Source organism: Camelina sativa, chromosome 20, assembly GCF_000633955.1.
Source record: "Camelina sativa cultivar DH55 chromosome 20, Cs, whole genome shotgun sequence".
Lineage (NCBI taxonomy): Eukaryota > Viridiplantae > Streptophyta > Magnoliopsida > Brassicales > Brassicaceae > Camelina > Camelina sativa.
In genome coordinates, this window is record NC_025704.1 from 24,834,217 (window position 1) to 24,847,466 (window position 13,250).

A 13,250-nucleotide genomic window follows, 5' to 3' on the forward strand; every position below is an offset into this window, starting at 1 on the left:
AGTTTGACCACTCAAAGTTTATGAGGTTATCTAAGTTCTATCCAGACGATTTTACTCATGGGGAGTACATATCTCTTGAACAAGAATTAGATATCTACATTGATAATGTTCGAAATGATGAAAGATTTACTCATTTGAAGTGTCTTGGAGAACTTGCTCGTATGTTGGTGGAAACTCGAAAAAACATGTCACATCCTTTGGTGTATAGGCTGTTGAAGTTGGTTTTGATTTTGCATGTTGCTACTGCAACTGTTGAGAGATGTTTTTCAGCGATGAAGATTGTGAAGAGTCATCGACGCAATCGGATTGGAGATCAATTTTTGAATGATTGTTTAGTTTGTTTCATCGAAAAAGTTGTATTTTTATCTATTACAAATGAAACTGTGATGAAGAGATTTCAGGATATGAAAACTCGTAGAGTGGTTTTGTAAGATGTTTTTTTATTTATGTTATAAAAAAAAATTTAGTTATGTTTTGACCCCAGTAAAAATAATTCCTAGATCCGCCACTGCTTAGAAGGTATATGATAGTATTAATACTTCTTAATGTAATCATCAGCTATCATCTCGTTTTCTTGTCAAAAAATTACTCACTTCATCATTTCGAAATTTCCTATAATTCTGATCTACATGCACGTTATATTATATACATGGCTAACTTCAATGTATATAAAATGTAAATATTGTAGGGAAGAAGTTGGAGACCTATTATAAGCCAAATAGTGAAATATTTACAGGATCATCACATAGCGGACATGGTGGTGGCAGCATTGATCAAGTTTCTCCTCCTTAGTTTTCGGGAAATTATTATCATTCAAATAATTCGAGGCCATCATATAGGTTTTGAAAAAGAAAAACTATATAGCTACAAATGTAAGTCTTTTAGTTTGTTTGTTTTTCAAGGTTTTATAATCTCATCATCAATGCATAATTAAGTGTTAACAAAATTTCATAATAGAACAAAAATAGATTTTCTTCCGTAGTTCTTGCTCGATCGTGACTCGTGAGAATTACAAAATATAGATTTTCTCAAAAGAGAAAGTATCAAAACCCCAAATGTCTCTTGAGGCCCGTTCTAGAATTAAATTAAGACCAAGTAATTTTGACCTTCAAACTAGTCTCATAAGTATAATACAAATATTGAATCTTAAGAATTACTTTGATAGTAGTTCCTATTCAAATATATTTCTTTTCATTNTGAATCTTAACAGTTACGAATTTAAATATCAACCATACTTGAATTGTTTAGGATATGAGTCATTAGGATCAAATTCAAAATCTTTATAAATATATATCTACTTACCAAATGTGCACACAATATTAATTACTATCACCTAAATTATAGACATTTTCAATTCAAAAAATCCTAAATATAGGAACAAAAATAACAATTTTGTTATGAAAATATATAGTATCAATTGCATTTATCCTATTAATGGAACCACTGACCTCCACTATAAATATAACCATCATTAGAATGGCTACCAACGATGGCAGATCCTAATCATGATGTCAATCTTTTTCAAACCAGTGGGGATATATTGAAGGTCGTTTTATCAGATAAAATAATGAAAAAAAATCATCAATTATAAACAATGGTTTGAATTTATAAAGTATTTAGTATGCATACTTCTTTTTAAAGTTTTTCTTAATATGAAACAAACTTATGTTGAATTCTACTTTTTTACAGAGTTCAAAAATTCATGTTTAACTCAAAAAAATATATGTGAGGCGTTTTTGTTCTATTTTGAACTACTCTTTTAAGGTTTTTATGCTTTTAGTATTCTAATATTTTACATCATTGTTGACAAAATACTAACCGTTTAACAACAAGATGTGTTGTTTATTTTGATGAAATTATATCTTAAGACTATCATAACTATGAAAAATAGTAATATCTTTAATTAAGATTTGAAAATTTAAATTGATATTTTCATTTTATATATTATTACTGATACATGAAGATACCAATATAGATACCTGGAGGTACTTCCTACCAAAAAAAATACGTGGTAAGGTGAGGGGAAATCGTGCATCACTCGGAAACTGATTAGAGTGAAAATACCTGGAGGTACACCCGCAAACGCAAGATTCGAAAAACAGCTTGTTCCAAGTAATTCAAGGTAACATGGAAACTGATTAGAGTGCACAACGATCCTGGAGGTAAGGTGAGGGGAAATCGTGCATCACTCGGAACACAAATTCCTTCAACCAACAATGCTCTGAAAATTGGAGTTTTTACGGTTTAGCAGAAAAATCCGACTCAAGGAAAAGCAAAGTGAAACAATATTTTTCATATCAAAATACATATTTATGAAAACATCCACGTTCAATCGTAATAAGACATCAAAGAATTATCTACTCTCTCTCTCTCTCTCTCTCTCTGGTGCTGACTTGTTCTCCCGCTACCTTTGCGGGTGGTAGCGATTACTAGCGATTGTAACCAATCACACAAATCGCTCCCAGTCGTTCCAAATCGCTTCCAATCGCTTCAAACCACTGAATTCCAAAAGCTGCCTCCCGCAAGCGTTTGCGGTTGCGGACGATTGCGATTGGATTTTTTTTTTTTTTTTTTTGTATAAGAACTTAAAAGAAATCAATGATAATGAAATTTTTTTTGTTATATCTTCTATCTATCCATTTTATTCATTAAGGATGGGAGAAATGAAGTACGAATATGATTGCAGAGATTATAAAATAAACAATTAAAATTAAATATTATTCCAATTAACAATAACCTGAAAAACCTGATGTAAATTTAATGGCACTTCGCACATAAGTTCAAAAAAATCTAAATAAATATAATATTTCATCAGAAAATAAAAAAATAAGATTATTTGTAAAAAATAATAAAACAAATCACCAGTGACTCTTTTCAACTCTCACTTGACCATTCCTACCGATGAAAGTACTGAGCTTCGATCTAAGAGAAAAGAGAAAAGATCTACGATCTAAAGCATATGTTTTGTCATTTATCAAATTATTTGATTAATTTTTTTAATGAAAAGCCAAATGCGTAAAGGAATAAGTATTTCAATATAAATTTATTTGTTTTTTGAATAATTATTTTAGTATTTTTTAATAAATTTTAATTATAAATCAAGGTTAATAAAAAAAAATTGGTATTTTTAAAATTTATATATTATATATCACATTTATTATGTTCCAACCGCTATTGCACCCGCTGATCAACCAGTCGTATACCTTCCGCAAACACACCAATTTTAAACCGCTAAACCAGTTGTTCAAAATGCTTAATAACGCTTGAAACCGCAATCGCCCGCTTCCGCAATCTCCCGCAACCGCAACCGCAGTGTTTGAACCAGTCAGGCTCTCTCTCTCTCTCTCTCTCTCTCTCTCTCTCTCTCTCTCTCTCTCTCTCTCTCTCATTCTTCCTCCTTTGAATCTTGTTCCTTTTTGTCCGCTACTTCACCATCTTTACTTGATTCACCGACTGTGTTACTCGATTAGCATGTTGAACTCACTTAGGGTTTTTTCTGATTTCTCTTCATTCGGTTCTTTGATTTCAGAAAGGATTATTTGAAATTCAGGAAGGATTGTATGAAATTCACGAAGGATTCTATGAAATTCAGGAAGAATTGTATGAAAATTCGGAAGAATTCTATGAAATTCAAGAAGGATTTTTTTGAACTTCATGATGACTTTCATAAAAAATGTTTAGATTTCCAAACATCAGAATATGCACACAAATGAAATCATTACCCCTCACATTGAAGCAATCTATAATATTTGACACATTGAAGCAAAAGACACAAAAATAGAGATTTAGAAACACGATTATTCAAATTTTGGAAAGTTACATTAATATTCAAGAAGGGCAATTTGAAATTCAGGATGCTTTTCATAAAAATAATGGTTGAAATATTATATGAAGATTACATTTAAAGTGATGATGCATAAATCTCATAATGATTGAAAACAATTAAGTGCATAAAATTCATTATAGTGGAGTAATTTGTGATACATTAAGGCACCACATGAATAGAAGATTCAAAATCTCATTTCTTGGAATTTAGGAAGAAGTTCATAATATTTAGGAATACATTCTTGAATTTTAGGAAGCTATTCCTAAATATACAAAAATCTCAAAACGAGGATAACTAGAACCAGAAGATCCTCCACCACCACCACCATACTTTGCCTCATCAACAATACTAAGCCACTCTGTAACCGACGAACTACAAACCAAAGAAGTTGAAGACATCAAAATCAACGACAACAACAAACTTTCTTACTTTTTACCAACTAATTTGTTCCCAATAACATTATAACAAACACTTGGTATGCAACAACTTTGGTGTTGATATCTGCTGACTTCTCATAACACCCATCCACTTTGGACATGTGATTCATCAAAGAATAAACATTGTTAGAAATTTCAAAACCAAACATAATCCATTAAACAATACTCTCAAATTCTCATTCAATATGTCAAAACTGAATCAAAGTGACAAGAAGAGCTGCAAAACTAAACTCTCACTCTAACTCACCTGTTGCTTTTTTGAAGGATACGTTTGTGCTTGATGATAAGCGCAAATCCATAAGCTTAAGGCACATGAGCTGTTGTATGTGAGTCCATCTTTCACAATCTAAAATTTCCAAACACAAAAACGTAAAGCTACAAAGACAATGGTATATTGGATCCATTGAGATGGAAGAAATGGAGACTCCGGTGACAACAAACGGCGGAGATGGTCTTCAGCGACGAGAACAAAGCGAAGACGAGAGAGATCAAAGATATTGATATTTTAGAGTTTTTTAAAAATTAAAAGTACTTAATTATATTAAATTTGTACTAAATGTGGAATATTTGAGAGTAAATGCTAAATTTGGAAGAAAAACATAGATTAGTGCTATTGAGGGGTATTTCTCTATTATTAATACGAATTGTTGAATATAGTTATAACATTTTTCATAATTAATTATTTCTTTACCATATTTTCCGGTATACACTCGTTATCTCTTGCATTTACTCTCTTTTCACATTTTATTATTTAACTTATAGTATATCAATTATGAAGACATATCATAACTATTTTTCATCTTCCAATATTCTTTTTTTTTTTATCGGTTGAGTGATCATTACTTACTAAAGTAGACGTAAAAAAGTCTAAGAGAATATACCCACCATTTGTCGCAAAGTTTCTTTGAGAGTGTTGTAATAAACATAAATTTTGATTCCTAGTAATAAATCTCATTATTGGACTCGTTTCTATCCATAAGCATCACATTATAACATCAAATATTACATTTTATCTTAACTGTTTGATAAAAAAAATTATGTTCAAATACATAATTTTCTCTACTTTGAAATATGTACAGTCTACTATGTTTCTATATAGCGTTCTTTTATTTTTGGTTCTACTAAATCTACAAACTCATAAGATTATTCTAACTTTTAAATATGTGTATTTATCCAAAAATAGAATTCTTTTTAAATTTTAATTAAAATTCTACAATCTACCACTACTATTATAATTGTTTTATTACAAATACCTTCCTCAAATTTTTTCTTACTATTTTTCACTATTTGTTTTGGTGTGTGTGATGTTCAGAATAAGTTTTCTCTAATAAGTTTTATTTCAAGTAACCTTATACATTTCTCTTAAATATATACATTATTTTAATTTTTGAGCACTTAATTAATATTTTCACCTTTTTTGATATACCTTTCAAAACAAATTTTACCATTTTTCAATTTTGAAAACGATAAATAATATAGATCACTCAAACTATTTTAATTATTTATATTATTTAGAATTATAAATAATAATATAAACCAAATCCTTCTGGTTTTAATTTAATAACAAACATAGTCTCAAGTTTTAAATACATATACATATACATATACATATATTATTAGATACATATACATATATTATTAATTATATTATACTATAATTAAAAATAATAATATACACTAACTTTTAATCGATAACATGAATTTATAATTTAACACCAAGAATTGAATAACCTTTTGACCTAAAAATCCTTTAAATTTTTGCGTTTTTTTTTAACTCTTATTTTTTTATCCTAATAATTGTAATTCTTGAAAGTAATTGTTGTTACAATAAATATATGATAGATTTATTTTCCCCTTTTTCTAGTCTTTTACAAATGTTTAAACAATTAACATATGTTATGATAGAAATATATAATTTTATATTTATGTAATATCTATTCATATTTTATTTTGATATTTATTTGGGTTATAATTTTTTTTTCATTTCGTTTTTAGTGTAGATTTTAGTTTAAGTTATTATAAATTATTATTTTAATAATAATTAAAATATTACAGAAATGAGTGAATTAGTTGATGCATTAAATTTAGATTTTGTGGTACTTTGATAATGTGAATTAATTTGTTAAAATTGAAAATAAGAAGTGGTGAAGTGGAGGAAGGAGAAGAGAGAAAAGCCAACGAATAATCAAAAAACTAGAATGATATAGTTTCATTATAAATGAAGGCTATTTCGACATCCAAATAAGGTACAATCTTATAACACAATTCATCGACTTTTTCATAACTTGGAGCCCTAACTTTGACTTCATGTTAGCTATATATGTTGTAAACTGCTAAATTAATAACTATATATATATATATATATATATTTATTAATATATACACTCCTTCGAGATTGAAAATGAAATTGTGACAAATTTTCAAAAAATTTGCAACGTCAATTTAATAGCAACTATTTTCTTATTTTAAGCTACTAAAAATATCATTACGAGATTTTTGCTATAACTCATGTATATACAAAATTTTTATACTATTTTAGTTACAGTTCGTGTATTTTTAAAAAGCTTTACATCAAAAGTTGTAAAACAAAAAGTTACATATATATATATATATATTTAAATATATATATATATATATATATTTAAATATATATATATATATATATATGTATGTATATATATATATATATAATCAAACTCATTAATGATCAATCGTTTTATCGATTCAATTAAATCAGTTGTTTGACAGATTCGACCACTGCATGCACCAGGCCTGGATCTGACCGCCTATGGACCTGGAGCCGACGGTTTCCCAATTCAAATAGCCGTAAGATTGGATCATATCGCACCATGGACAGCCGTCACCACTAAACCTGCCGCCTGACGGCATGAACAGTTTTTGTTATAAATCTAATAGCATTTTCATATATTTAAAAGTTTGATGCAATATATTTGTCAAATCTGTTGCCAATGAAAACAGAGCATGATCACAAATATGCCTTCAAGTTGTTACATACTGATTGCTTCAACCATTGATTTGCAAAACACTGAATGCTACAATTTCATTATCATTATATGTTTTTTAAAAGAAATATATTGGAAATCTTTAAAATCTTTCGGACATAATGAACAGGCTGTCAGATAAAAGTTGACTCAAGAGAATAAGATTTTATTAGTGTAAAATTCAATTTATATTTTTATCCTTCAATGAGAAATTGTAAAGTAACGTAAGAGCTACAAATTATCTATATATATATAAATTTATCTTTCCTCACTCTTAATACTGCCACATCATCACTCTTATTTTAACAAATATTAATGGGCTAACAAATTTAACTTTTGAATATATAGACTATTATATTTGGCCTCTCCTAAGTTAAAATATTTTTTAACCCATAACTTTCTCGGTCCAATCTACTTCATAATAGCTAATAGTAATTTATTATGTTCCACCCTAATAATCAGCTTCTATCGCTATTGTTCTCCGCCTTATGTCATGATGGTCCATTTACCTATCTTCTTCTCTACCGTTTATGTCTTTCTCATCTTCACTACTATGGGCTTTCACCATCTCACCTTCATATGCATTCATTGCTATTCCAATAACTTCACTCCTCTATTATGTGCATTTACTTAGGGTTCATTGATTCCAATCTTCGTTGTAACAGCAGGATTCCAAATGGTAAGGATTGTTCTTCAATTCCCTCTTATTTAACTCTTAGCCCACTACTACACCTTCTTATTGTCTTAATTCAGTCATTTGCATATAATACAACATCTCACTAATTCAATTTCTCACTTCCCAATCTGCCAAAAAAATCCATTGCAGCGATCATGGATCCCCTTTCGTATCTTTTGCGGACTTAAACCTAGCCACCTTGAGCAACGGTTACTAGGTAGATTGCTCAGTTTCAAGCCTGCATGTAACGTTAAAAATCCGGCCGACTTCTGCCTTCGAGACTTCCATCACGATGTTAACAGCTTGCGTTTGTACCTGAGATCGATGAATTGGGAACCATGTCTTACGGAGGTCTCTCTTTTCCTCAATTTTCTATATGTTTCTTCATAGTTAATTTGATGATCGTTGATCGTACTGAATTGTTTATTGATCTAGCTATCAAGTATTCTGTGTGATCGAGATTTGTACTCATGGGGAGGTAGAGACATTATGAGAAAAGTTGTTGTACTGAGCAAGTTCTTGCTTCCCTGAAGATATGGATTCTGAAGCTACAAGCACACTTATGGCCAGTCAAATGTGTTATATGTGTTAGTGCTTTAGCTGTCTTCTCAGTGGTGATTTTTTTTTGCTTCAGGCTGCAGCAGATAAATGTGTGTCGGTTGACCTTCTTTTGTTTGAGAACCAGTCAATCCATCTAAGCCAGAAAAAGACCTCAGATGCATATCGGATCTTAACAATTGTTCAATTCAAAAAAGTGTTCCTGGTAGTATCCATATATATGACCATATTACTAGCTGCTTTTTAGATTCTTTTTCATACAAAGTAAATAAATCTCTCAGATTTTGATGACTGGTTCCTGCTATTTTAATTATTTGATTCTATTATAATTTATCTATAAAGAGGTATTGATTCCAGAACAAGGTAATACAAGAATAGTTCTGAAACTGATATGTCTATGTATTCAGATGGAAAATCACTTCTTAGCCTTGAAAAGAGATGGCTTCAGAAGCTAAAGGATGACACTGGAGAATCACTGCTGGCCAGCAGATGCAGTGTCTGGTGAAGAAGAACGCACGCCTGCATCTTCTACTATTGCAAGCATGTAGCATAAGACACAAAAGTGCACTTAACCAACGAAATACCAAGAAAACCCACAACCAACGCTGAAATGGAGGGGCAAAAAAACACAGCAAGAAACTAAAAAAACTTACCAAAAAAATCCTTATACCTAAATAATAAAATCAAAGAAGCTACCTGAGAGAAATCACATCGAAAACACAAATCAACTGTGGAAAAGTTCAATTGCGGTAGCAGAAGTCTGTTAGACAATCTAAAATAATTGGCAAAAACAAACAACAATATTTGACTGAGAAAAAATAGTATCTGAAAAACGAAAGAAATCCACAGCCGTACACAAAAAAAAGAAGTGGGCCTAAGTTTAACGGTTAAAAGAAAGAAAAAAACCCAAATATACAGTACAACTAAGAAAACAAACTATAGGAAATAAAATTTGGCAACGTAGACANATATATATATATATATATATATATATATATATATATCTTATTATATAAACCTTGATGTCAAAGTTACTCATTAACAAGATCGTGACACGTGTCAATTGTATCATCCAGATGTTGGCAAATGTCAATTTTAAATATTTTAAAATTTTAAAAAATAAAAATGTTAAAATTCAAAACCTACCAAAGATTTTATATAAAAGTAAAATAGAGAAAAGAAAACCTAATTTTATTTAAAATATTTTAAAGAAAAAATAATTGTAAACTTCCAAATGTAAAACAAAAGTTTTGTTTTTAACAGATTTAAAAATATTAAACGGCAATTATAAGAAGATAATAAAATTTAAACAGTTTTAAAATTTAGAAAAGATCATTATAAGGAAATTATATATATATATTTTTTCTACAAGGAAATTATATATATATATATATATCATAAAATTCAAAATTATAATATTGTTTACTTATTTTAATTTTAAGCTGCTAATTTTACAAGAAAAAAGGGTTACTGTTTACATAAGATAAAAAAAATGATTGAAAAAATTATACAATTAATTACTGTTTCTAAAATATGTAAATACTCACCTTTACATAAAAAAGAAGATTGTTGAAGTAAAATAAAAAAAAATTAAAATAGATCGTCTCATATTTTTTCCATCAATCAATAAGAGTACTATTGTAATATATATGATAGGAGTATGTAAGATTAACGTATGCGTTTTTGTAACTACAAAAATATTAAAGTGAAGTACAAAAATAAAGTGAAGAGACATACAATAGGTTATTTAATGTGTTCATAAAGACAATTTGCTGGTAGTAGTAAAGACTAAAAAGTATATTTTAACAGTAAAATATAGTTGTGTGTACAAATACACTTTTAGTGGTAATGTAGATAGTAGATTTACAAATGGATATACATTAGTGTATTATAGAAAAAAAAATGACAACTATTTTCTATAACTACAAGTTGATCTCTTTACTTTTATACATTGTTTTTACTTACGAAAAAAATTAAATTTATATTTTTTGTTAAATTTAATTTAATTTTAATAACTTTGAACTCATCTACAACTATTTTCTTTAACTAAGAGTATATTTATATATATACTTTTTTTTCAACCAAACAAAAAATTAAAAGGAAATTCTTCGGTTAGTTGTCCAAGCTGGAGGGAAGAGGTTTACAAAAGAAACTTCAGAGATAAGAAAACGCGAAACACGGGCAAGACAATCTGTCTTCGTATTTGACGCATGTGGGATCAAAGAGATGGAGACTAGTGGAGAGGAATCCAGCGAGTTAAACTCATCGAGCAGGTTGGAGAAGGACGGCCAATCTTTAGGAGAATGCACCATAGTGAGTAACTCAGCATAATCAGTCTTGAAATGTTGACAAGCTATTCCTGCAGCACATATCCGCTCCATGGCCCACAACAACGCTTCTAACTCCGAATGTAGGGGGAGGGGCTCCGTTTTAGACACTTGCCCCCCAACAACAAGGTTCGCTCCTCACCAACGCAACACCACCAGCCTTCCTGAATGCATATTGGTTGTTTTCTAAGAACCATCAATATGACAACCAGGTGAAGAAACCTGGACATCCGAATACGAAGATGGAGCTAACATGACCGCCATAAAAGAAGGTGCCTCTTCCCAGGCTAACTTATCGCCCAAAGCCTGAGCAATTATATCACTCGCCTCGATCTCTAAATCTTATAAAACCTTTTTATATATGGCCTTCTAGATTGCCCATAAAATTCATGGTAATTGAAGAAGTTGATCAGGATCACCATATTGAGAGGCACCCCTACAGAAAACAAAATCTAAGTTCGAATACACGGACTCATATGGAAAACCTTCTAATGAGACCGAAGTAGGAGATAAATCCCAAACTTCACACGAACGAGGGCATTCAAAAAAAACGTGATTAATAGTCTCAACCGCATAGTCACAACTTTTACACCAAATATCACATTGGACACTTCGGTGTATCTATTAACTTTTATAGATAGATTTTACTTACGAAAAATATTTACTTTATATTATTTGTTAAATTTTCTTTTATTTTAAAAACTTTAAACCCGCGCATCGGACGGGTTCTAATCTAGTTTTCTATAAAGTGTCTTCTCAAAAGAAATTTCAATTGATAAAAAGAGTGATCGATTTTTTTTCCCACAAGAAGTCAAACTAACCAATACAAATGAGTGGTCGACAAAATTACTTAATTATTGGGGGTTTTCTTTATCTTTTCAACACTTTTTGGAATGTTCCCTTCTCATTCAGATTTATAAATACTAGTCTTCAATCAAGTAAAGAAAGAAAGAAAAAGAGATGGAAATTAATACATTTCCTTCAAACTCTACCTATTTGCTCATAGTGCTTTTGCTTCTTTGTACCTCTCTTTGCCGTACAGAATCTTCTATTCCTTCTGATCACCATGAACCACTCTCGATCACAGGTTAGTGTTTTAGCAATTATATACCACGTATAACATAAGGTTGTCCAAGTGTTAATTGATGGAACAAATCATGAAATATAGGGAGGAGAATGATGAGTGCCATAGGAACACCATCATCAACAAGTCCGCACGCTCCAGGCGGAGGCGGGAATGGTATGTCCCTTTTCTTTCGAATTCTTTCGAAAAAAGCTTAAGATTGAAATATAAAAGAGATTGATGAGTTTATTCTCGGTTATCATCTTTTTCAAATGGTATTAATCTATTAGTATTACTTAGGGTGTTTTAAATATACCTTTTAACTCCTATATAGTTAACCTAGATCTTAGTGAAAACGTATAAGAAAGTTTTCTCAAATTATGGTAGGAATTTTCTCAAATTATAAAGTTTGGTGTTTTTTTTTTGGATTCAACAAATATTATTTTTTTAATTCTTAGACATGCATTTTAAATTTGAATTTAAGGACTAGTTGGAAAATAAAAACTATAATCATTACAATTTTATTAATAGTATAATAAATTATTTTAATGTTTTTTACTATTTTTTTTTAATTAGCTTCTTTTATTTTAAAGCTTTTTTAAATTAGCTTTAACAAGTTTTTTATTCAATTTGTAGGGAGAAGAAGACTGATGAGTGGAACGGGTGTACAAGGATCAACAAGTGGACATGGTGGTGGTCACATTCACAAGATTATCTCGCTTTCACCTATTAAGTCTTTAACTATATATGTATGTGTGTGTGTGTTTAATTTCATATTTTCTGCTTATAAAGTGTTTGATTAGTGCAATATATAGTTTTAATAAATGATCAGATTATTTAATAAAGTTTGAACAGTGTATTATGTCTTCCACTATTTTCCGAAAAATCATTTTCTTAAAAGTCATTCTACTGATTTTGGCATAGTGGATGCAAGAATACTAAAACATTCCTAGTAAAATTCAGTGGTCAGATATAATGTACACGACATTTTATGTTAACACATACGTAAACAGTAAACTTGACAAATGACAATATTGAAACTTGGTCATGGACTCATGGTCAGCGTTCAACTGAATATGTACTCACCTTGCCATTTGTACGTATATATTCATCGTATGAGTTTAAGAAATTGTGGTTTAGAGTTAAGTGTACGCACACACGGAAGTAGGGTTAAACATAGTTTGTTTAAAGTTTAGTTTTATGCATGGGGTGATCACATACATAGTCGAAGTTAAGGTTTAATAACAGATTTATAACATTTTTAAAAAATTGCTAAAATGATCTATGTGAATATTATATGTTATGGCAGGTTTTTTCTTAGGCTATGACAGTTTTTTATTTGTTTCCAAAAATCTTGTGTT

General features: G+C 29.8%; 1 protein-coding gene and 1 long non-coding RNA gene across 2 annotated transcripts; both read left to right on the forward strand.

Annotated features, from left to right (window-relative positions):
- LOC104771629 lies at positions 7,776 to 8,503 on the forward strand. Its single transcript, XR_764876.2, has 3 exons — positions 7,776 to 7,944; positions 8,092 to 8,292; positions 8,377 to 8,503. It is a non-coding gene; the product is annotated as an uncharacterized LOC104771629 (long non-coding RNA).
- On the forward strand, positions 11,744 to 12,760 carry LOC104771630. The gene is made up of 3 exons (XM_010496189.2): positions 11,744 to 11,913; positions 11,995 to 12,066; positions 12,526 to 12,760. Exons 1-3 carry the CDS (start codon positions 11,787 to 11,789, stop codon positions 12,690 to 12,692), a joined length of 366 nt encoding a protein of 121 aa, XP_010494491.1. The 5' UTR covers positions 11,744 to 11,786; the 3' UTR covers positions 12,693 to 12,760.